This window comes from Phlebotomus argentipes, unplaced genomic scaffold (assembly GCF_947086385.1).
Source record: "Phlebotomus argentipes unplaced genomic scaffold, Phlebotomus argentipes genome assembly contig_2, whole genome shotgun sequence".
Classification (NCBI taxonomy): domain Eukaryota; kingdom Metazoa; phylum Arthropoda; class Insecta; order Diptera; family Psychodidae; genus Phlebotomus; species Phlebotomus argentipes.
Genome location: NW_026776162.1, coordinates 6,918,002 through 6,942,336, shown reverse-complemented (window position 1 = coordinate 6,942,336; position 24,335 = coordinate 6,918,002). Strand labels below are relative to the sequence as shown.

General features: G+C 43.4%; 6 protein-coding genes across 13 annotated transcripts; 3 read left to right on the top strand and 3 right to left on the bottom strand.

The window, feature by feature from the left end:
* Positions 1 to 34: 34 nt before the first annotated feature.
* On the bottom strand, positions 35 to 1,125 carry LOC132265212 (aquaporin-like). The gene is made up of 3 exons (XM_059765790.1): positions 857 to 1,125; positions 500 to 791; positions 35 to 433 (listed from the first exon to the last, which is right to left on the bottom strand). Exons 1-3 carry the CDS (start codon positions 1,040 to 1,042, stop codon positions 180 to 182), a joined length of 732 nt encoding a protein of 243 aa, XP_059621773.1. The 5' UTR covers positions 1,043 to 1,125; the 3' UTR covers positions 35 to 179.
* Positions 1,126 to 3,177: 2,052 nt separating this feature from the next.
* LOC132265451 (serine protease inhibitor 2-like) lies at positions 3,178 to 6,045 on the top strand. The gene is made up of 6 exons (XM_059766155.1): positions 3,178 to 3,319; positions 3,780 to 4,021; positions 4,407 to 4,595; positions 4,880 to 5,300; positions 5,356 to 5,540; positions 5,605 to 6,045. The coding sequence occupies exons 1-6, from the start codon at positions 3,295 to 3,297 to the stop codon at positions 5,890 to 5,892; spliced, it is 1,350 nt and encodes a 449-aa protein (XP_059622138.1). The 5' UTR covers positions 3,178 to 3,294; the 3' UTR covers positions 5,893 to 6,045.
* A 309-nt stretch (positions 6,046 to 6,354) lies between these two features.
* Positions 6,355 to 13,954, top strand: LOC132265211 (tyrosine-protein phosphatase 69D). The gene is made up of 6 exons (XM_059765789.1): positions 6,355 to 6,577; positions 6,634 to 6,745; positions 6,808 to 10,543; positions 10,617 to 10,924; positions 12,017 to 12,152; positions 12,216 to 13,954. The coding sequence occupies exons 1-6, from the start codon at positions 6,355 to 6,357 to the stop codon at positions 12,294 to 12,296; spliced, it is 4,596 nt and encodes a 1,531-aa protein (XP_059621772.1). The 3' UTR covers positions 12,297 to 13,954.
* A 572-nt stretch (positions 13,955 to 14,526) lies between these two features.
* On the bottom strand, positions 14,527 to 15,691 carry LOC132265054 (uncharacterized). The gene is made up of 4 exons (XM_059765495.1): positions 15,530 to 15,691; positions 15,275 to 15,474; positions 14,941 to 15,214; positions 14,527 to 14,881 (listed from the first exon to the last, which is right to left on the bottom strand). The coding sequence occupies exons 1-4, from the start codon at positions 15,591 to 15,593 to the stop codon at positions 14,550 to 14,552; spliced, it is 870 nt and encodes a 289-aa protein (XP_059621478.1). The 5' UTR covers positions 15,594 to 15,691; the 3' UTR covers positions 14,527 to 14,549.
* A 57-nt stretch (positions 15,692 to 15,748) lies between these two features.
* On the top strand, positions 15,749 to 16,167 carry LOC132265061 (protein transport protein Sec61 subunit gamma). The gene is made up of 2 exons (XM_059765509.1): positions 15,749 to 15,877; positions 15,946 to 16,167. The coding sequence occupies exon 2, from the start codon at positions 15,955 to 15,957 to the stop codon at positions 16,159 to 16,161; it is 207 nt and encodes a 68-aa protein (XP_059621492.1). The 5' UTR covers positions 15,749 to 15,877; positions 15,946 to 15,954; the 3' UTR covers positions 16,162 to 16,167.
* A 719-nt stretch (positions 16,168 to 16,886) lies between these two features.
* On the bottom strand, positions 16,887 to 24,326 carry LOC132265049 (DNA-binding protein Ewg). 8 transcript variants are annotated; one of them, XM_059765482.1, is made up of 8 exons: positions 24,141 to 24,326; positions 22,693 to 23,061; positions 22,534 to 22,620; positions 21,968 to 22,453; positions 21,681 to 21,824; positions 21,283 to 21,408; positions 20,265 to 20,531; positions 16,887 to 17,671 (listed from the first exon to the last, which is right to left on the bottom strand). In XM_059765482.1, exons 2-8 carry the CDS (start codon positions 22,984 to 22,986, stop codon positions 17,468 to 17,470), a joined length of 1,608 nt encoding a protein of 535 aa, XP_059621465.1. In that variant the 5' UTR covers positions 22,987 to 23,061; positions 24,141 to 24,326; the 3' UTR covers positions 16,887 to 17,467. The 8 variants fall into 8 exon arrangements, with proteins under 8 accessions (XP_059621465.1, XP_059621464.1, XP_059621468.1 ...); XM_059765481.1 differs by having other exon boundaries at positions 24,148 to 24,326; XM_059765485.1 differs by having other exon boundaries at positions 21,717 to 21,824; positions 24,148 to 24,326.
* Between the last annotated feature and the right edge of the window lie 9 nt (positions 24,327 to 24,335).

Here is a 24,335-nt window from a genome sequence, read left to right as displayed (position 1 = left end):
GTCAAGTGATTTTATTGTTCTGATTTGTTCTCTCACTGAAAAACCTCATACTTTATTGCCTCTGTTGGAACATTTATTACAAATACCTATAATACTATCATAATCTCTGCACTCACTGCATCCTCAATCTTCCAGGACGCAGGAAGACAGTATCCAATTTCCAGTGAGAAGCACGGCAGTCATAAATCGTGGCCCTGTTCATTTTCCCGTGATCTCGGCGGCGCCCTGAACAAGTGCACGTAGAGGAGGGAGGCTGCAATTGCCCCCAGGAGGGGCCCCGCCCAGTACACCCAGTGATTCTCCCAGGAGCCGGCGATGACGGCAGAGCCGAAGTACCGGCCGGGATTCATGCTGGCTCCGGTGAACTTGATGGCAGATAAATTTCCCAGCACCACCACTAATCCCACTGTGAGGGCTGCCGAAAACTTGGACTCTGCAACACATGACAAAATTTACACTGAGCGCCTAAATCTTCTGGGTCAAGTGGTGCTCTTGTCACCTGATTTATTCTCATCGCTGACTCCCAAGACGGTGAGCATGAGGAGGAAGGTGACGCTGCACTCGATGAAGACACCACGGAGGACGCTGATGCTGGGATCCAGGTACAAGTGGCAGAGCTCTCCGTGCTCTGACTCCGGCAGGAAGGCCTTCATGCACGCCGTTCCCGCCACAGCGCCCACACACTGCACGACAACGTAGAGCACCGCCCGGACCAGCGTCACCTGACCAGAAACCAGGAAGCCAACGGTCACGGCTGGATTGATGTGACTCCCACTCACGTGACCCAGCGCCTGGAGAAGACACAGAACGCCTGTAGACTTCTCATCGCACGTATTCAATGCCGCTCTTCCCTCACCGAAATGATCATGAACACCTCAAAGCCGAAAGCAATGGAGATCACAGCCGGATCTCCACACGTTGCCGCGATGCAGCCGAAGAGGTTGAGCATGAAAATGCCCAAAAACTCCGCCAAGAGAGCCCGCAGTAGCTTGGGCCTCTTGTGAGCGGAAATCTCCTCAAAACCCCACTTAACACTCGCCATTCGTAACCAGACTTAAACGACTTCTTTTCAGCGTCAATTTATCACTCAAATGGCAAATGAAAGCCGCACAAAAAACCAATTAATATACACAAAAATGTCCATATGTTTAAACATTTGATCGCGAACTTGTTCTCACGAATCGCACACTAAACAAATGCACAATGTGATATTTCTCTCTATGAGAGTCTCAGAAGATTTTCTTCTTTCATCTCCCGATGATTTTCATACGCACACGCAATTGGATGAGATAAGAAAAAATCCAAAACCAACAATCACGCTCTTCGCCACTTTAACTAATGCTGTTAAAATTCTTTTTCACCCAATTTTCAGCCCCCCACTCTCTTCACTGTTTCGGCCTTGCCGGCAAGCTCTGAAAAGCTTTCAGTTTTCGCCTCAATTTGCCGCGCATTTTTCCTCTCATCATCTACTATTTTCACGCTATTTTCCACCTGGACGAGGAGAATAATCAATTTGTCATTCTCATGCTGCTTTTTTACTTGAATAATGCAAATGGTTTTAATTGAATTTACTATGTGTAATTTTTTACAATGTAATTTCTCATCACATGAAGTTGAGATTCAAACCCAACTGGAACATCTTCGTCCGCCTTGGCTGCTTTACCGACTCGCGCCAAAGAAATATCACTATTATCGTGCTGATAAGACTCGTTAGAATAATTGCTAAAGTGTTTATTTTCCTGTGGGGAAATTTTCATTGAATGTTGACCAAAACGAATTCTCCGAATTCCTGTCGAATCCAATAAATTGAGTCAGCAGTCTGATTAAAATGGGAAGTTGCTTCTAGTGCTCTAAGTGATGCAATAATATTGAATTGACGGAGAGTTTATTTATGAAAACAAATTAAACAATTTCTTTAACTTCATTAATAAATGACTATTAGATACGATTCAAATTATTCATGATTTACTGAAGTTATCACGAATAATTTGATATAATTGAAATATGTTTTTGACATTAATTTTTATTTTGTTCAACATAATCGTGTTATCAGACACAAACAATAACCACATTTTTGAATGCCAATTGAACTATCAAATCTACAGTTTTTAGCACAAATTGATCCACATAAATAGATTTTATTGCATTCGAACAGCAGAAATTGTAACAGATCGAGTGGCGTTTCATTGATTGTAACAAGATTAGTGGAAATTCCATGGCAGATAATGGAAAAATTTAGCTGTTCAATATTTTATTAACCAATATTCTTCAGTAATACAAAACCACTATGAAATTCAATCCATTTTTCGTCCTGATTTCTTTGAATTCATAATAAGTCCCAAATTTCAGTTGTGTTCAGAGCAAATTGATTGTCCTCAGCCAGATGAGAATTCCAATGGCCAACATTGTGATACTTTTGCGAGAAATGTGAGTAAAGAAAGTTGCTCCCATTCGGTGAATATATTCCATTCTCCGCAATCAATCATCCCGAGTGGATCCAATAAAACTGGGATTGCGCCATGCCACAGGTGGACGACCGCCGGGAATCCGTCTCAATCTCCCATCTCGAGAGGGTCAGATTGAAGAGTCGCGTGGGAGATGCTTTTACGAGCAAAAGTCAAAGACCTTCTATTTAAAATTGTCTCTGCAATGGAACAGAAATATATATACTTTTATCTAGCAAAGCAAAGAGAGGTCATTTTGGTGGAAGCTTGTTTGAAATTCCAATTTGCAGACATTCCCAAATGTTCGTCTGCTGCAGAGGTCGAAGTGGTTTTGTCGTTTTATGTGATTAACATTGCTTGTAAATGTAATGACACAACATTTGCAACCAAAAAAAAATCCCCCATTTGCGGAAATAGACGTGTTAAATACAATAGAATATCGCGGAGGTCCGAATCATAGTTATTTAGAATAAATAAATAAAAACAACAGACTTGCAGTCAAACGTGGAAAACCTATGCGCGAATTTTTAACCAACAAGATCATTGATCCGAGGAGATTATGAGTGTTTTATGCAAATCGCCAATTAATTCAGCACAGTGCGAAGAATTGTATCTCTGACGGTGTGACTCAATGGCAATTCCAGTCTATATTTTCAAGATCTCCAGCATTGGACTTTTTCACAGCACTTGTGTCTGTTTGTGCCTGTTTGGCAGTGTGCGTTTGTGAACCGTCGTGAGCGTAGATCTTGGCTGGGGTTCGAAAATCAGTTGCTGATCGTCTGCCTTGATGATCACACCGGAACTTTTAAGCTCGGACTTGTAATAAGTGTGAATTGTGTAGTTTTTCACAATGAAGATCATTCTCTTGACGGCCGGTAAGGTTTTTTGCTCATTTTTACGGCATTTCCATGTGTCTTTCCGGGGTTTTCTTGCAAGTATTAATAATAATCTTAAATGCGCCTTTTTTCACTGTGGGGATTTTTGATAATCTCTCGAACCCTGACTGACCTTAAAAGGTCTTCTTGGCACTGGGATGTCTTTATGCGTTTTTCGGGGAGTGAATTGCAAATGGTAGAATTCTTTGGTAATTTCCTTTGGACACTTCACATCAACAATGTAATCAAACAGGTTTGGTCTTCTCTAAAATTTACCATGAAACTTGTATCTGTGAAGAAATACCCAAGGTCAATGCGAAATGCTTTATATATTCTCTGAATGTGTGTGAAATAGGAGCTAAAGAGAATCGTGACGACATTGCCAAGTGATTGTGGATGACTGGAAAATTGATTTTCCCCCCGTGAAATTGCCGATTATCACATGTTTGATGTGTTGCAGCTCTTCTCATGGCGGAGGCAATTTGGGCGGCTGGGAGTGAGACAACGCCGCCTGTGGAGATCGTGACGCCACAGACAATGCGAAGTCAGGTCACGCCAAGAACTCCAGACGCCAGAACGAGAAACCAGAGCTCACCTGCCTCTGGGCCCAGTGATTCGATGGATTATTGGGAAAATGACGACTTCGTGCCATTCGAAGGTGCCTACAAAGATATCGGTGACTTCGACTGGAACCTCTCGAAAGTAAGCCACTCTCTGGGATTTCCCCCTTTACCTGGTCACAAGTGATGCAAATTCCTCGGCAACTTCTTCTCCACAAACGAGACTTTTATTAATAGATCTCGAGACTCGTCTTGAGACATCCAGACGTGCTGGAAATTTAATTACTTGAGTGAAATATCATGAATAGCCATTAAAACGTGCGGTCAATTGTCGGGGGGATTGCCTCTCTTCGTCGGCGTTGCATAAATATAGAAAAATATGTTGACACGCTGCTGTAAATGGTAGTTATTGTCGAGGAGTGACAAAAGCATCACGACTCTGAATATCAATCATTGTGAATAAGTGCGGAAAACCCGCAATTAGTTGACAATTGTCTGAAAGAAATGCGTTTTGGCTCTCTTTGCAGATCGTCTTTGAGGAAAACAAAGGCAATGCTATCTTGTCGCCGTTCTCCGTAAAGCTGCTAATGAGTTTGCTGTCCGAAGCCAGCGCGCCAGGTACCCTGACTCAGCACCAGCTCAGGATCGCCACGCCGACCATCGCCACCCACTACGACCTGCGGGAGTTCTACAAGACCATCTTTAACGGCCTCAGAGTGAGTTTCGGGACGTTTTTCAAAGCTCTTTCCAGTGTTGAAGTATTTAACTTGATCTTGATTTGCCAAGGGTTAACTTGCCGTTACAACTCAATTTTCCAAACATAATTTCCCTGCAAATTAACCCAATTAATCCAGAATCTTTTTGCACTCTTTAACATGTCATTCAACCAATCATTTCGGTACAACTTCCTGTCCAAATAGACCACTTTTTCCCATCTCACAAAAGCCACTGAACTGATTATTATTATTGCACTGAATCCCATTGTCTGTTGCGCGTGCAGAAAAAGAGCAGCGACTACACCGTGAAGTTCGGCACCAGAGTCTACGTGGATCAGTTCATCACTCCTCGCCAGAGATACGCTGCCATCCTGGAGAAGCACTACTACACTGAGCTGAAGCAGGAGGACTTCTCGAAGGCGCGCGAAACCGCCGAGAAGATCAACAGTTGGGTGTCCAATGTGACGGACGATCATATCAAGGATCTGGTGAAGGAGGACGACATCCAGCACTCTGTCATGCTTCTGCTCAACGCCGTGTACTTCCGGGGATTGTGGCGGAAGCCATTCAATCGGACCATCCAGCTTCCCTTCCACTTGTCGCTGAACGAGTCCAAGACCACTGACTTTGTCCTGGCCGACGGACTGTATTACTTCTACGAATCCAAGGAATTGGACGCCAAGATCCTCAGGATTCCCTACAAAGGTAAGCTTGGTTAATTTCCCACGATCCTCGGATGACTATCAATTGTTTCTTCCAGGCAAACAATACGCAATGACGGTGATCCTGCCCAACTCCAAGAGCGGCATTGAGAACTTTGTCCGCCAGATTGACACTGTCCTTCTGCACAGGATCAAGTGGCTGATGGATGAGGTCGAGTGCAGAGTTATCCTGCCCAAGTTCCACTTTGATTTGACCACTCAACTCAAGGAACCACTGATGAAGGTGAGTAAAAAGCCCCCAGAAATCCTCCTTTGCGCAATCTTATCACCACAAATTGTCTCTTCAGATGGGCATCGGACAAATCTTCACGTCGGATGCCTCCCTGCCCTCGCTGGCCAGAGGACAAGGTCTCCAGAATCGCCTGCAAGTGTCCAATGTGATCCAGAAGGCGGGCATAATTGTGGACGAGAAGGGCAGCACTGCATTTGCCGCCACCGAAGTGAGCCTAGTCAATAAGTTTGGCGATGATGACTTTGTCATCTTCAACGCCAATCATCCCTTCCTGTTTGCCATCGAGGACGAGACTACCGGAGCCATTCTCTTCACTGGAAAAGTGATGGATCCCACTTTGTAAGCTCCGCAAGTGCATTTCACACACACACCCACACACACAGTTTTTCTTCGCGTCCACCACTGAAGAGTGCTCCTCAACTATCAATTGTGATTCTCGGCCACACACAACAGCTGTACTTTCTTTTTATACAATAAATAAGGACATTATGTGAGATTTGTCGTCCTGGGAATTCGTAAGAGGCGCGCAGAAGAATCATCGATTAGGGCGCGCGCGCTTTTTTGGGCCACTTTCGATGAGTTTTGTCGCAGAGCCGGCGGAGTCGATGAGCGCTGACAAGCGGGTGTCGAACAAAGCTGACAGCTGTAGTGTAAAAAAATTTTTGTTGGTCGCGAGACGGGCATTTTTAGTAGGAAAATCCGCCGGAAATTGTCTCATACTAGCATTAGTCCGCTGATTATGTTACCATTTAGTAGATATTAGACATAAGTTGTGTACTTAGCATGTGATTGTGTCGCGATAGTGATGAAAAAGTGTATCGGCATAATCGACCAAGCCCACTTCAGTGGCGTTTGCCTTTTTCTACTTTTCCTCCCCTTCCTCCCCTTTTCTTGCACACTTCCGGCTGGCCAGGAGGCAGGTGAGTGTCTCTGCGTGGGATTCGGTGGGGATGTGTTGGTATTTGGGGGTGAATTTGGGGTGTTTTGTGGTAGTGAAAAGTGTGGTTATGCGATGCTGGAGCCCGGATGTCAGTCATTGTGTGGCTTCTTCCTGAGCATCTTTCTCTCCATTTCTCTCTTCCAGCCGAAATCCCCGTGGCTGTGGACACAAACACCACCTTCTCGTGTTCGACGCGCACCGAGAGCATCTTGTGGACGAGAAACGGGAAGAACATCACAGTAAAGAGCGACAAGAGGTGAGTCACAAGAGTCTTCCGGACGCGGATGTCACTCAAAGGCTCTGTTATTCCTCTTGCAGATTCTCCGATCGCGTAACTCAGGTCAACGATGACGACACCATCGTGGACGGGAAGATATACTCGCACGAGCTGGCCATCGCCAGGGTGAGTCTGAAGGATCTGGGCAACTACAGCTGCATCGACGTGGTGGATGGAATGGAGAAGCTGTTCTTCCTGCAGCCCATCATCTCGCCGAAGATCGTGAGTCAGAGCAGTGCGAGAATCCGCACGAACATGAGCAAGCACGTGACGCTGTTCTGTCTGGTGGAGGCTTTCCCACTCGAGGAGTACAAGAGCTCCATTGAGTGGCGCAAGGAGGACGTGGATGGCATGGATTTCGCCTCTGTCAAGGAGATCAATCTCAATCTCAGCAACAAGACGCGCATTAAGCAGATCAACGAGACACGAATGAATGTCACACTGGATCTGGAGAATGTGTCCAAGAGGCACAATGGCACGTACATTTGTCGCATTCTCATACCTCGCACGGGAGCGGAAATCACTGGAGAGTCGTCGATTTTCGTGCTGGATCGTCCGGAGGTGAGAATAGACTTCGTAAAGGCGGTGGGAGCGAATAAGATCTTCATGAATTGGACTGTGAACGATGGCAATGATCCCGTTCAGGCATTCTATGTGCAGTATCGCAAGGATGGCGATGAGACATTCACGTACTACAAGGATCGCATCAATGGCAAGAATCAGTCGTGTGTGTTGGAGAACTTTGAGGCATCCACGAAGTATCAGTTCAAGATTGTGGCGCAGAATAAGATCGCAATGGGACCGGCTTACACGCATCCGACGTGGGTGAAGACACTGGAGAAGGATCCAGTGTTCATTCCTTCGATTGAGGTGAAGGGCAACACACACTCCACAATCACCATCGGCTGGACACCGCCGCCGCCGGATCTGCTGGAGTACATCCAGTATTATGATTTGGTGGTGGTGAATGCGGAGAATGCGTCGGAAGTGAAGGAGGCAATTCATCTGCAGAATAGTCGCAATCTTCCCTACATGTTTGACGGTTTGCGCACGGCGGCAGAGTACAATTTCCGCGTGCGTGCGTGCAGTGAGCTCACGAAGGCGTGTGGGAATTGGTCGGAATCCGTGATGGGCACAACGATGGATGGCATTTCGTCAGAACCAGTGAATTTGCGCATCTCTTGCGTTCACTACAACATATCGCGACGGAATTTCGTGGAGGTGATTTGGGAGCCGCCGGTGAAGAAGAACGGAAAGATTATCTCCTATCACGTAGTTCTCAGTGGTGTGGCGACTTTTCGGCTGGATCATTCGGTGAGGAATGAGACTTGGGGACCCAAGACGAAGAGTATCGATGAGAAGTCTCCTTATCGTGCGATCTATGACGGTATTCCGCCCAATACGAACTACACCATTCAAGTGCAGGCGGTGACGCGGAGTAAGAAGCCAGGAGAGCCGGCTCTGCAGAGCTGTGTCATGCCGCCAACGGTGCCGGACGCCATTGGGAAGTTTTTGTGGGGGAAGGTGAAGACAGAGACGAATGATTGGGTGTTCAAGCTGAATTTGCCACGGATTTCGGAGCGCAACGGACCAATTTGTTGCTATAGAATTTACATGGTGCGCGTGTCAAAGGACGAAATTGTGCGCAATCTTCCGCCACCTGAGGATCTGGATGTGATGACATACCATGAAGTGCACGCAGTGAACAATTCCAAGGGTGGCGCCTACATTGCCGAAGTGATGACGGGTGAGAATTTCCATTCGGAGATCTTTCTGGGCGATGGGAAGCGCATGAATGGGAATGTGAGTGAAGAGCAGGAGACTGAAGCGTGTCGAAAGTGTCTTGAGGGTGCAATTTGGCGATCGCCAACAAGGCGACGCACAACAACAGCCACCACAACAACAACACCAAAGCCAATCCTGCCCGAGGACATTCCCACACTGCCATTCTTCGGTGTGACAGCGGAAGCTGAGGAGTTTTCGACGTTTCCGACGCCTGTGACGGCTGTCAATCGTCGGAGGCGCAGAAGACAACACTTTGATGACTTCAAGGATGCCATGCTGGAGGACAAGGTGACAACGGTGAATCCGCTGTCGAATGAAGCAATGCTGTTCAGTGTGTTCGACGGACAGTTGGATCTGAAGAGTGAATACACGGGATTTGTGGAGGTGATCGTGAAGAATCGCCAGGGAGACAAGGATCAGGTGTTGTCCTCGTACAGTGAATACTTCCAGATGATGCAAGCTGGTGCGCCGCCAAATCTGGATGAGAATGCAGACAATATGACGTACATTCTTGCGCTGGTTGTGCAAATTCTCCTGGCACTGATTGTCATCGTGCTGATTCTCCTCATGTCGCTGTGCATCATTCATCGGTACTACACGAAGAATGTGGCGCGTGGAGATGAGGCGATTAGCTTGAGGGAGTCCTTGAGGGCGCTGTGTGGCGGCAGGAGTCAGAGTAATCATCATCGTCACTTGATTGGCACACAATCGTCAAAGCCACCAGATATCCCACCGATAGTCAAGGCGGAAATGGTGCAAGCCTTCCTCAGTCGTCACAAGGATTCCGACTATGGCTTTCAGCATGAGTTTGAGATGTTGCCGGACAGATTTAGCGATAGGACGACAAAGAATTCCGATGCCAAGGAGAATTCGGGCAAAAATAGATATCCTGACATCAAAGCGTACGATCAGACGAGAGTGAAATTGTCCACAATCAACTCAATCATCGGCTCGGACTATATCAATGCCAACTTTGTGCTGGGCTACAAGGAGAGGAAGAAGTTCATTTGCGCTCAGGGTCCAATGGAGGGCACAGTGAATGACTTCTGGCGCATGATTTGGGAGCAACACTTGGAGATTATTGTGATGCTGACGAATCTTGAGGAGTACAATAAGACAAAGTGTGCCAAATATTGGCCGGAGAAGGTGAACGATGCCACGCAGTTTGGGGACATTTCTGTGACATTTGTGTCGGAGGAGCGCTTCTCGGACTATCTGGTGAGGGAGCTGAAGGTGGTGCGACGCAGCAGTGGCTTTGGGGAGGATGAGGAGGACAGGCGATACATCACGCAGTATCACTATCTCATGTGGAAGGACTTCATGGCGCCGGAACATCCGCAGGGCATTGTGAAGTTCATCAAGCAGATCAATGCTGTGTATTCACTGCAGCGTGGCCCGATTCTTGTGCACTGCAGCGCCGGGGTGGGACGCACGGGGACACTTGTGGCGCTGGATTCGCTCACGCAGCAGCTGGACGAGGAGGGTCACGTGGCGATCTTCAACACTGTGTGTGACATGCGCCATCAGAGGAACTTCCTGGTGCAATCGCTGAAGCAGTACATCTTCCTGTATCGCGCTCTGATGGAGATTGCTCAGTTTGGCAGCACACTGCTGCCGTGCAAGGGTCTGGGTGCCGCTGTGGAGACGCTGAAGACGCGGCAGGACAGCAAGGAGCAGTGTCAATTAGAGGTGGAGTTTGGGAAGATCAAGACGGCGGTGGATGGCAATAAGAAGGCAACATTCATTGCCAGTGGCGAGCAGAATCAGATGAAGAATCGCAGTGATAGTGTTTTGCCTTTTGACAAGAATCGCGTCATACTCACACCAATTCCTGGCCGTGAGAATTCCACATACATCAATGCCAGCTTCATTGAGGGCTATGACAATTCGGAGTCCTTTATCATTGCCCAGGATCCCATGGAGGCAACAATTGGGGACTTTTGGCGGATGGTGTCTGAGCAAAGTATTAACACAATCGTGATGCTCTCTGAGGTGAGTTGGAAAAGTTGTTTTTCTTGCAATTCCAAGACTCTCTTCTTGACTGGCGTTTTTTTTTCTTCCGCAGATTGGCGACGGCGCCAAGAAGTGTCCGCGATATTGGGCAGACGATGAGATTCAGTACGATCACATCACTGTGAAGTACATCCAGAGCGAGAGTTGTCCATACTACACGCGGCGTGAGTTCAACGTGACCAACGTGAAGATCGACGACACGATCCAAGTGACGCAGTTCCAGTACAACGGCTGGCCGACGGTGGACGGCGAGGTGCCGGAAGTGTGTCGCGGCATCATTGAGCTGGTGGATCAGGCGCTGAAGCATCACAACAGCCAGAAGGCGTACAATCAATCCAGCCCAGTCGCAGTGCACTGCAGGTGAGATCAGTTTGCGCGCACTTTAGGTCTTTTTCGTCTAATTAGAGTCAGATGGAATTGTCTATCAATCGATTTTGATCATTTCTTGGTCAAAAACAGTGTTTTAGAGACATTTAGAAGGCCAATATTCATCAAATGATGCGTTTTAATCTAATTTTTAATACTTAGACATCAAGTTGAGATGTCTAAGAGACTGAATTGCGTGCAATTTCCTTTTAAATTACAATTTTTTGTGATTAAATTCTCTCTATTTCGACGGGTGAATGGAAAACTATGAAAAGTCGATTTATCATAGTTTTCGTCTTATGTATTTTTGAAAAGCCTTTTATTTGTTCTTTCTGTACAAGAATTTTAAGATTTGTATCTTATGAGACAATAGAAAAAAATCTTATTTATCTAAAAAGCACAAATGGAAAAAAATTGTCATGTTTTGCGAATGAAAAGTCGAATTTTCATTGTTTACGCTGAAGAATTTTTCCCCAAGAAAAATATCTCAAAAATTGCAGTTAAATGCATAAAACGTATTTTTAGAAAATATTTGTAGATTTTCAGAATTATCCTAAAATGTTTTTTGGACTTTAAATGAATATTTCTCATATCTTTTTAAATTTTTTCACTTGAAAACATTAAGAAAAAGTTCAATTGAAGTATGAAAAGTTGATTTTTTGTATAAAATCGACTCAAAAACCATTAAAAATCGACTTTGAAAAGTAATATTTTCAGATTTTCTATTAATTTTGCCATATTTTAGTGAAAAATTCCAATAAATACCAATAAAACATTTACAAAATAAAAAATACAGAGCAATATTTTCACTTTAACGAACAATTTGAAGGCATTTTGAGTATTTTGAAGTAAATTTGGCAAATTTCGCAGCTGTTTTAATGCAAAATTTTGAATTCGCTTTGCTGAAAAATTACGATTTTGACTTTTTATAGTTTTCGAGGCACCCGTCGAAATAGAAACAAGCTTAACAGACCGAAAAGCTTCTTTCATCTTATTAATAAACATCAAAATGTTATTGTCAAGAACATATTATTATTGTGATTGAATCTATTTCTGAATGCTATTTCTTGACGCTTCAATTTGCAGTTTGGGATCCGATCGTAGTTCAATCTTCGTGGCCATGTGCTTCCTCGTGGAGCAATTGCGTGCGGAGAAGCGAGTGGACATTTGCACGACAGTGAGGAAATTGCGCTCGCAGCGCAACATGATGATCGACACTTATGTGAGTTGTGCTGAGAGTTATTTGTCTTTGGCTTTGAGACTGATTTGTGGATGTCTTTTGCAGGCGCAATACGAATTCCTGCACAGAGCGATCGTCAACTATGCCGATCTCCATCGATTATCGCTAGAATCTCCCTCCGACTGATCGCGAGACGTCTAAAATCGCCAGGAATACTTTTTAGCCAACACTTGAGCGCTGCATTGGGCATGTTTTTAAATCATTTCATGTGCCCCTTTTTAGCAAGAGAGGAAAAGAGGGTGATATTTTTGAAGAAATACGTTATTATTTTTATGAGTTGAGAGAGAAAGAGAGAGAGAAAGTGCGAGAGAGAGACCAAAAAATCCTCAAATATTTAATCTTTGACTTCTGAGAATATGTGAAGAGTTTTATTAAGCAAAGGCATAAATTGTGAATCGCTCTTGCAAATTCAGTCACGCATCACGGAAGGAAGGAAGGAAGGAAGGAAGGAAATCATGTTTGGCCATATGTTTTATATTAATTACTACATATATTATATTATATTATGATTAGCGAAAGGAGAGAGACAAAAGTAATTGATAAGTACCTATAAAGTTTTGCTTTAGAGAGAACAAAAACCAATCTTGTAGTGGAATTCGCAATGGAAGAAACATATTGATGATAACAATATTTGTTTTTTTATAAGGAAGGCAAAATCTAGAACACATTTTGTACATAATTTATTTGTATGTTTTTTAATCGTTCTCTGTAGTCTTTTTTTAACTGTCCGGAAAGGCGAGTTTGTGTGTTGCGATTAATTTTTTTCTTAGCAGAGAGGCTTTTTTTTAATTCCTATCCATCCTTCAATCGCACGCCGACTCGCCTTTTGCCATCATCAATTTTGCACACAAGCAACATTATAAATGTCTCATGTGTAATTTACTCAGAAGAAAAGTGAACTTTTTTGATATATAAAGATGAAGAAGTTTATAATATCCTCAAGACTCTCTTTTTGTAATTGAATGTTTTTTTTTAATTGTGTTTGTAGACGAATTGATAATGTCGCAAATTCTATCTAGTCGCTGATAAACATGATCTAACAAATGATGAAGAAGCCAAAATTGTCATAGAAGAAAGGAATAAAGGAAAAAATGAGGAAAAATCATCAATGATAAAATAAACGAAGAAAAGAAAGGAAAAATTTGAGAAGGAAAAAATTGTGTTCATAGCGAGAGAAATTGTAAAATTAGTTCTTTTTTTATAATATAAATATTAATAATTTCTTTTCTACAATTTTCATTTTAAATTCTCAATCGAATCTCAGGAGAATTTTGAGATTTCACATTTTATGAATGATTTTAAGTTTTTCTTTCTTTGTAAAGTAATTTTCGTGTTTTTTTTATATTTACCAATTAATTCTGAGATTGAGGATTGCATTGTGCAATACCCCAAGAGTAAAAAAAGGAGGAAAACAAGAGATGAAAGAGGAGGAAAATCTTTAGAAAATATTTGTCTTTTCTACCAGACACTTTTTTAACAAAAAAAAACCAAACTTTTTTGAAGAAGAAAAAAAAATTGTCTACCAAAATTGAGACTGTAAAATCGATTCATGGACATTTTTCACACACACAAAACAATTTATATACAGAAAAAACACATATTGAAAGCCAAAAGAACTTGGAAGAAAAAAAACTGGAATTCGGAGCTCATTGGAGAAGAAAGAAAAAGTCCACCAAATAAGAAATGCAAACATTTGAGATAATATTCCAGGAAAAAAAAGGATGCAAGAATTGTAAAATGACGAAGAATCCAAAATAATGCTGGTATTTTATAGGAAGAGAGAAGGAAGAAGAAGAAAAGAAAACAGTGGAGAAGATGAAAATATTGCTATATAAAACAATATTTAAAGAAGTATAAATCAAATAACCCTAAATATTATACATAAAGAAAAAATATTGAATATTTGTAGATTTAAAGTTTAAATTCTAAGAGTTCCAAAATGATGAATGAATTAGATGTGAATAATTACAATTTTTCCACAAGGAGAAAACTTTCTTCATTCTTCAGCAAACTTTTACGAGTGCGCGAGGAATAGAGATAAGAAATGAACTTCTTGGCATGAATAGAGAGAAAGAAAAAACCCTTCACAAAACCACAAATTGTCCGCCAAATCACAATTCTCTATGAATTCTTCCTCTTCTTTTGTATAAGCGCAATTCTAAATAAAAAAAATGACACACAAAAGTCCCTTAAATTGTGAGAACAAAACCATATTTTACCCTTTTAATAGACTTAAAAAAAACAACAACTGGAAGGACAAGAAAAACATAGCGATGAAGTAACATAAACACCTGTGTATTGCGTATTTTTTGTAATAATATAATTAATAGTAATTATAAAATAAATGTTTTACAGATGCCTAAAGAGCGTCGCTTTCGCTCACTTCTCGGGCGTCGGCTCCTCCACGGCGATCACGTGCTCCTCGGCGTACGGATCCTCGTCGTCGGACGCCGAGTCGATGCCCAGGAGCTCGTCGAACAGGCTGGCGAACTCCTGCGCGTACGCCAGGCGCTCGTTGCGTGACCAGGACGCCGTGGTGGAGCGGAATTGCATGACTTCGCTGAGCAGACGCTCGTAATTTGCCAATTCGGCGGTGATTTCTGCGTCGTTCATGTCCGTATTTGTCGGATTCGCGGGCGAGGGTACTTCCTGGTCCTCCTCATCGTCGTCCTGGGGATCCATTGTCGCGTATCCGTGGCTGCGATGGTAAACTGCAAGGATTTGGGGAAGCTTGAAGAGGGAATTTTGCAGTATTTGCAGATTATCTCACCATTGCTGACTTCAGCGCTGCTCCAGAGGAAACTCCTCAGCGCCTGCTGCAACTCCTCGTATCCTGTGGGATTGTGTGGATCGTCCTCCTCCTCATCTTCATCACTCCTGGCCAGCTCAATCACGTCCAGCACTTTGCTGCACTGCTTCGCCTCGCGATATGTTATTCCGTCTGCCTCGTCGTCGCTGAGCTGATCGCACAGCAGAATGCCCAACTCGATCTGGTGACTCTTCAGGAAGCTGGCGTACTTGGGAATGACCTTCAGGAAGTCTCGCTGGTGGGCAGAAAAAGGCTCATCAAAATTCACCGCAAAAGCAAACCGACAAATATTTACCTTCTTCGCGTCGAAGCAAATCAATACGCCTTCAACGCCGCCGAGCAAGTTCTGCGGCCACGCCTCGAGGGGCCCCTTCATGGGCACCAGCAGCAGATCGGTCTCGTAGTACTTGGTGACCAGGTGATGTCGATAGCCCAGGGGATTTGTCTCCTGATCCAGTGCCATGGTGTTTTCCTCCGCCGGAAGCTTCCGGATATCTGAGGAAACAGTGTTTTAGCATGGATGTTTCGCGTGGATTTCCTGCATCCTCACTATTGATCACTTCCTCAGCGGATGGACCGCCCTCGTGCACCACCAGCACAACGGGAAAATTCATTTTTCAGCCGCGAAAAGGAATGTTTATTTTTCCTCTCCCCAAAACCCAAAGAAATGACAATACAAACAGTCTGAGGAGTTGCCAGATTGGAATCTGTGGCGTTTGATGTGCTGTCCGCGAGTGGCGCTGCGCGCCGGGGAAGAGACTTCCATCCGGCATCACTTGACAGCGTAGTCGTGACGTGGAGTGAATTGTGGCCAAAGGAATCCTCATTTTCTCACCAGCCATCGACGCAATTCCACATCTCTGTGCAGAAATCTCTCCAGCACACACCTGCTAATCCTGTAAGTATCACAATTCCTCTCTCACTCGCCTGCACAGCTGTTAAGAGTGCTTTCTCTTTGGTGAATAGAGTGCAATTATGGATCAGATCGCCAAGTTCTGTGAACCAGGAAGGCTCTTCGCCAAGGACTCCATCAGGCTGATCAAGCGCTGCACGAAGCCCGACAGGAGGGAGTTCCAGAAGATCGCCATCGCCACAGCCATCGGCTTCTGCATAATGGGCTTCATTGGCTTCTTCGTGAAGCTCATCCACATTCCCATCAATAACATCATCGTGGGCTCGTAAGTCCCCCCCCCAAAAAGCGCGCCTCCAGAACTCCCGGAAACCCTCTCAACACCAGAACACCTTCTATTTATCTCCCGGAATTTGGGAAAAAGTTGGTCCCACATAAATAAAAGACAAGAGATTTTTATTGAAGAAAAATTTTGTAATTGTTGACTCTGTTCTACACTGAAAAAGCATAAATCCATCCACTTTTCTATTAATCCAACCACTTTCGACATCTTTGGAAGTTCTCTCTATGGTCTTACAATTTTACAAGACAAGTCAAAAATGCAAAGATTTCGTCTGCCTTTTCCACACCACGGGAAAAGTTAATATCGAGGGATTCTCAATTTACAACTACATGTAGTTTAAATTACACGGTAATAAAATGAGGAAATAAAGTACACCTATAGTCGACTATATCTTTTTTTTTTACAGTAAAACATTCTGAGAGTTTTTCTGGTTTTTCTTTTCTTTCTCTACCCAAAAAATGCTTTTTTTTATACTCTCGAACATTTTGTTCTTCCTTTTTTTTTTCACTGAATATATTCTTCTCAAAATTGAATTTACTTATCATTTACTGTTATAATTACAATGTCATTTTTCATAAATAAATTTATCTTAAAACACTCATTTGTCATTTATAGGTTTTTTTTTATCCTTTTGTGTCCTTAATTACAGTTTGACAAGAAAGTTGACTAGAAACATTTTGTCCTCTTCTCCTTTGCAATCCGTCCGCGAATTTAGGTGTTTTTTTTGTGTGAATTAATTTAGAGATTTTTTTTTTTGGATAATTGCACTAAAAATTAAATTGATTTTTTTTTTAATGTCAAATCTTATCTCAATTTTACGATTTTTGTTTTAATTATTATTAATTTTCCTGTTTCCATTGTTTTATCGTATGTTAGAAAAAAGTGAAAATGTCTGAAAAAGTGTCTTGCACGAGAAAATAAAAAAAATATAGTTGAATAAATAAATAAAAAAAGTATCACAAACTAAAATATCCTCTAGTCAATCACATTGAGAAATAATAATAAAAATTGTATATAAATAAAATTGTTCTAAAACTAAATCATACATTTTGAAAATCACTTTTTCAGACACTTTTCAAAGTAATCGAAATGAAGAAAAAAAAATGTCAGTGAAGTTTTCTCAGGTACATCAAAAATCTAACACGGTGTCAATCAAAAATGCCTTCTTTAAATGTCGTCGCGTTTTCATAATGATAGCCGGAAAATGGGAGTTGGGAAAAGGAAGTGAGAAAGTTGAGATTCTGCGGCATCAAACCCTTGATTTACTCACACACACTTTTATGCCGAAAATTAATCTACTTGATCGTGAAGAGCTTCTCCTCACCGTCGTCACCCTTCACTTCCGTGATGGCGGCCATGGCCTTCGTCAGCACTGTGGCGTCCTTCAAGCTCAGAACTTGCAGCACTTGCGGCTCCGTGCCCGGCGCGCCCTGAATCTGCAGCATCTGATGCATGCCCGGACTCACGGTGATGGTTTCCATGCCCTCGCCATTCTCAACCTGAGCCAGACAGACAGAGAGAGAAAGAGAGTAGAATGTGAGGTTATGACATTCCCTACGCCGCCTATGACTATTTTCACCCTTTTCACCGATTCCACAATCAAAGGATCACACGTGCATCACTTTTAGACGCTGAAAATGCGCAATTTTTCTTATTCAATTGCCGTTTTAGCGCATTTTGTCCATATTTAATGTTATAAGACGTCGTCAATCACACAAATATTATATTTACTACTGTATTTTGATATTTTTTCTCACTTTTACGTCCTACATTTCAAGGAAAGGTTGAAAATTTTTGGAGAATGTCAAGAATTTATTTACAAAATTAAAACAAATTAAGATTTTACTCAGTTTCCTAATGAAAACACATTTTCTAACCTTTGTTTTATGGAATCAACGAGTAGTGTAAAATATTACTATTCTAGAGAGTAAAATACATACGATTTGTGACACGCGATCAGTGTCTACGTAAATAAAACAGCATGCTAAAGAGTCAACAGAAAAGGAAAATAAATCTCGAAAAAAACAAGAAAAAAACTAAAAGGACACAAGATGTTTTATTCTAAATATAACATCGATGAATTTTACACGTAAAAAATAAATTTCCTTTACTTTCTTTTCGCGCAAAGGCTTTTCTTCCTACTTTTTTCTTCTTCTTTCACAAGCGACAAACTAAAAATTACACTAGAAAAAAAAACATTGATAGGCAAATTTATGGCTTGCGTGGCATTTATGAATTCCATCAGTCCAGAGCTATTTAGTTACAAAAGAAAGAAAAAGAAAAACAAAAAAGATAATAAAAAAAACTAGGAAACAAAATTGACACACAGAACAGGAATTCTGAAATTAAGAGATCACTTGTCGCGCATTTTCTTTGATTTTTTTTTTCCAAAAAAAGGAACATTGAAACTATGACAAAAGTGCTCTTATTTCTCTTAAAAACTGAAAATGCCACAAAAAATTCGTCAGATTTCTTTCTCTATTGAGAGAAAACTACAATATTGTAATCAAATTGTTTCTTTCTCTCCCTACAAATCTTCCTTTAATCCTTTCATTAAGTAATGCAGGGAATTTTTTTCTCAATGCTCGTCCTCTTTTGACACAATAATTGCAAAAATAAATAAGTTTTGTCGTTGAATTTCTTCTTTTTTTTACTTTATGACTATTTAAAAGTAAAATATATATTTTGGCTCACACATTTTGCAAATCTGCTTTTGCATTTTTGCTTTCATTTCACACACTTTCAAACCTATTTGTGAAAAATAAAATAGATCAAATTACAAAATAATAGTAATAAAAAGTAAAATAAATCAGTTTTACAGCAAAATCATAAAAAAAAATTAATAGAGGTTCTCTGAAATCACAAAGATTTTGGCTTTCGAGTGATACATGCATGTTTTTCTTCCTTTTTCTCCCTCGCTTTTTCTCGTTCTATACAAAAAAAAATAAAATAAAATAAAACATTACTATAAATAAAATCCTAACTTGCTAATATTTGTTTCATATTAAAATCACCACAAAACTCTGCATAATAATTCTTTGCATGAATAGAAATATTTTTCGACTTTTTCTTTCTCTAATTGTTGTTTCATGTACAATTTTTGGTTTCCAACCAGACTTTTTGTGGTGAACGCAGTTTAAATCCTATAAATAAAGTTGCACAAAATAAATTAAAAGGGTAAAACTTGTACTTTCTATTGTTTCTCCGCTTCTATTTGGTACACAGAATAATATATTGACTCTTTCTTTCTCTCTTAGAAGCTTTTTTTTTCGCTTGCTCTTCTCAAGAAAATTGCACAAAAAATTAAATTTTTTCTATTCAAAACATAAGTTTCTTTATCAATCGTCATAATCGTCAATTAATTGGTTTTTCTTTTGGATCAATTTCACGTAAAGTAACACAATTAAAATACCATAATTATCATCTCTAAGAATTACGGGTAAAAAAATACTCGATAGTCAAATAAATTACTGGTAAAATCTAGCAATTCTTCTTCTTCTCCTTCACAAAAAGAAAACCGAAATCCTGCGCGCCTTCGCGTTGTGTTGCTTTTTTTTCCCCTTTCGCTCAAGCCAAAAACAAACACACAAAAAGAATTACAAATGAAATTACTAATAAAGATGTGAATTCTAAAGAATCTAGCATATAAATTGCACGCGCAATTTATCGCAAAGAAAAAAGAGCAAAAAGATCTACGGAACAAAGTGGGGCGCTTCAGGGCTCGAAGGCCACTTTGATGGCTTGCGACGGGGCGGAATGGGCGGCGGCGGTGGCGGCGGGTGGCGGCGGAACGGCGGCGGTTCGCATCTGTATAATGAGATTGCCCTCAGCATCAATGATGGCCTGTGTGTGACTAGAATCTGTATGCTCAATCGCCCGGCGGCACTCCTCCTTCACCGCAAACGCCGCCCCGCTGCCGCCGCCGCCACTGGCGCCGTCCAGGTGATTGTTGTTGTTGGCCGCGCCGCCCTCCGTCTCCTGCTTAATGTGATAGACGAGATTGGAGGGCGCCTTGGCGCCGCCCAGCGTGGCCTGGATCACCTTATTGCTACTCAAGTGCCGCAGGCTGCTGTGCAGCTGCGACGGCGGTACCTGAATGGGCGTGAGGCACACCGTGCCGTCGCCGTTCTGGTGCAAGTGCTGGATATTGGCCACCATCTGGTACATGGACGACACGGGCACGGTGATCATCCCACTCACGGACACCGGATAGCCCTGGCCGTCCTCGCCCGTGATGATCAGCTGGTTCTCCTGACCCAGGCCCGCCTCAGTCAGGTCCACTGTCATGTTCTCCGTCTGCCCGTTGCCCTCGATGCCTTGCACCGTGTGCACCGTGGTGCCCTCGCCCTGGGTCGTCAGCTGCAACGACAAGTCACGCGCCATTCAATTGACTGCGGACAAAACTACTCGCGATGGGAAAATCAAGGAATCCCATCAACAAGACACTGAAGCACACTTAACCCAGCACTTTCCCATTGAACTTCCCCGAAGAAAATGGCATTCAAATAGGATCAATTCCCACTCAAACTGGAGAATGTTAAACTTTAAACAGTCCTTGTTATTCTCTAAGTACTAAAATACTTAGTAAAACCGTGATAAACGCGGTTCAAATTATCTCTGGAGATCGTTTTAAAATATAACACATTCAGGTGGTACAAATTGGCTTAACACATGAGTAAACCCTTGAGTAAACCAGAACAGAAAATCTCTATTCAACACAAATGACGAATCTGTTGAAATCAAGGACCAAGAACTCTTTAAACTTCTATAACACATCTTTAACACTCTTCAGTTTTAGTGAAAATTTATCAAAAATGGATCCAAAATCTCGTTCAAAGGGAACTTAAAGATTTTGTCTCCTTATCTTATGATTTGATTGTGAATATAAGAAAAATCAGAACGATAAATTAGAGCTTATCGGCCAATTTCACAATTTATAACCAAGAATGTGAGCAAATTTCTGCAATTCCACAAATGTTATGAGATTTCTGTGCGGAAAACAGCTCAAAATTGCAGTCTTTTGCAACCAAAAGTGACGAATTATCCACAAATAGTGGATAAATTGCTCTTTACAAGCCACAGATTTTTTGCCAGCGTGCGAAAAACTCACCGCCACTCCTTGGACTTGTGCAGTAGTTCCGTCTGGAAGTGTGATTATTGAGTTGTTGGGATCCACGTGGATTATCGACAAGGACCCATCGGCGTTTGTGATGGTTTGCAGCATGTTCTGTGTGTACTGCTTGAGGAGACAGAGAAGAGAGAGAGTCATTAGTAATGCCCCATTCTTGTCCACAACTGGCCACCGTTGAAAGTTATTCGCTAATCTTTCAATGGTAGCAAATCTGTTTCACAAAGCGGGTAAAAAACCAAATAAAAGAAATCAATGCAAAACATGTTAAACGGCAACAGAAAAAGGAGTCAAAAAACTGTGGGGGAGGAAACTGAAAAATGTCAGGGTGTGGAGCAAAATGCACAACATCGATAGATAAGTGAGTGATTAGTACGAACATCCACATCTGTTAGTGCCAACGGGTCTAGGCAAACCTGTGCGTTTGCTATTGTCTGTGTCGGCGATTGGATCTGAATCTTTGTGGTTTGCTGATTGCTCGCCGACGTCACAGTGCCCCCATTGTGAAATTTCAACACCCCCACCTGCAATGCCAAGCGCCCGGCCGTGGTTAGCAAGACACAGAGAGATAGAGAGAGAGAGAAGAAAGGGTCAGGAGGTGTGAGTGAGGAAAAGCTCTTATCCCAAAAGCCTCTTCACACAGCCTCGCCGGACAGCCGAAACTTACATTGGACGCCGTCGTCGTTGTGGCATTGGACGTGGCCAGGATGTTGGCCTTCTCGTCCTCCTCGGAGAACGCCGGCAGGAGATCCTCTCGCCCGTGATACTTGTAGCAGTTGATGACGATCTTGCGCAGCGCATGAGTCCAGCTGATCTTCTGCTTCTCCTCCTCCGTGCGCGCATCCATTCGCACATTCGCCCACGGCAGCTCCAGCGGCCACCACTGCGGTCGCGTGGACTCCCTGCCCCAGCCCGGCTTGCCGCGTCCCGTCGAGTACTTGAGCATGAGCGGAATGAACGCCCTGAGCTGGGCCTGGGTCATCTTCTCCACGGGCGTCGGGATGCCGTCGATGATCAGCGGCGGCAGCTCGAACAGCGACGGGTCCTCCTGCGGCGGTGGCGGCGCCTGCTGCGCCAGAGCCGTCTCCAGCTCCTCCATGACAATACTTTTGAGGTTCTTCACCACGTCCTCCAGCGGTTTGGCGCCGAAAACCTGAGCGAGAAGTTGAAGTTGAATAACTGAAGAAACGCGCGCGCGTGCGGAATTTGCAAGCAAATGGTCCGCGAACCTACTTTGTAACTGGTATTTGGTTTCCCTGGAGTGGCCACGAGTACAATAGCCTGCTGACCGACTCTCGTGGCGAATTCGAAGATGGTTTGCTGCAGAAGCACAGAGAAAGAGAGGCATTAATTGGTGTCTTCCGGCGGACAAATCACGCTCTTCACTCTTACCCTCAGTTTGCGCAGGAGACGATTCTGCTGGCGCTTCCGGATTGAGGGATTTGTCTCGAAGGAGTGCGGCCGCTTCTTCTTCTTCGCCGACGCGATGGCCGCCGCGGCCGCCACGCCGACAGGGCCGGCGGCCGCCAGTTGGGCCGTCACGTCGTCACCCATGGCGATGTTCATGAGGTCCTTGCCGTCATCGTAGGCGCTCTCCGGGCTGCTGGGGCTGCCGTCATCGTCATCCGAGGCTCCCGTGATGGCCGCGTCTTCGATCATCTCGATCGCCTCGTCCGATGTGTCCATGTCCTCCGTGGTTGAAAGATTTACGGTTGTCTCAGGTAGTCACAAAAGGTCCTCTCGCGTGATCGCGACTCTGATCTGCAATGGATTTCCGGACACACGAGCGCGTGAGCAAGGTTTGTTTTGATATATCCAAGTCGGCTGCGCGCGATGTAAATTACTCGCGTAGTAAATAGTCAATGAACAGATGGCAGTGCTGTCGCAATGGTGGACAATATCGCGCCCTCTCGCTCACTCGCGTGAGTTAGAGTGGAGACGAAGGCCTCGTTTATGGAGTGTTTCGGCGCAGAAATAGACTCCAAATGCACGATAAACAGCTGAAATGGGCCTCGAGTGAGTAATTCTGGGGACTCTTCAGCCCGCGCGTGGTGTTTTCTAAGAAAATCTCCGGCGATTTCTGCCAAATTTGTGGCCCCTCTTGCCACAGTCCATCTCGCTCACTCTCCCAATTGGAATTGAAGGAAGGCGAGAAAAAATCAATAAAATCACCCCTTGTTGTCAAAATGGAAATTTTTTTATCGATTTACTGGAGGGTGAACAAAAGCCACGCACTTCCCATGAAAACACCAGCCGTTGTGCGGCAATTTGGGCTCTTAGAGCCGGGAAAGGAAGCATTATTGTGAGGGAAAAATCACTGGGAAAATGCCTCGTGAAGAAGCACAAAAATAGGCAGAATGCGATGATTTCCCAGCTAAGCAACACCAACTGACGCTTTTCCCCCTTTTCCGGGCCACAGCACGCCATATGGGGCGCTCCTGTGGGCACTCATGGGCGCCCCGGAGGTCCTCAAGAGGGGTCAAAGCACCGCGGAAAACGCACACGGTGGCGATTATGTAAACAAATCGCGAGCTGCGGTGTTTTCTCGGGCGCGCGATAAATGGCTTTTCCACCCAGAAAAAGACGGGGCGACCCGACGTCGGCCATAGATGGAGGTGAGAAAAGTCTGGCGTCGCATTTTTCCAACATCACTGCAAAAAGTGCATTTGTCTATGGAAAATTGTGTGGAAATTGGCGGTATTTTGACGACGCGCCACAACAAATTAAATGCTTTATTGCGGCGCATCCACAAAATTTCGCGTTTGCCCTTTCGGATTTTCCGATTTTTCCATTGCGCGAGCACAAGCCCAGTGTAAAATGTTAGGAATACGTCTGCGTACATCGCACCTGCGTGCTATTTACTATGTTAACGCAATTTCACACTAAACACACCATTGTAAACAAATTACCACATCACTTTTTGGCCACTATTTATTCCACAATTTCCCAAAATTTCACACTTTTTTGACTAGGATCGATAATGATGAAAATATATTCACCACTCGCCATTGCCTTCTCACCACCCACCTCGGAAG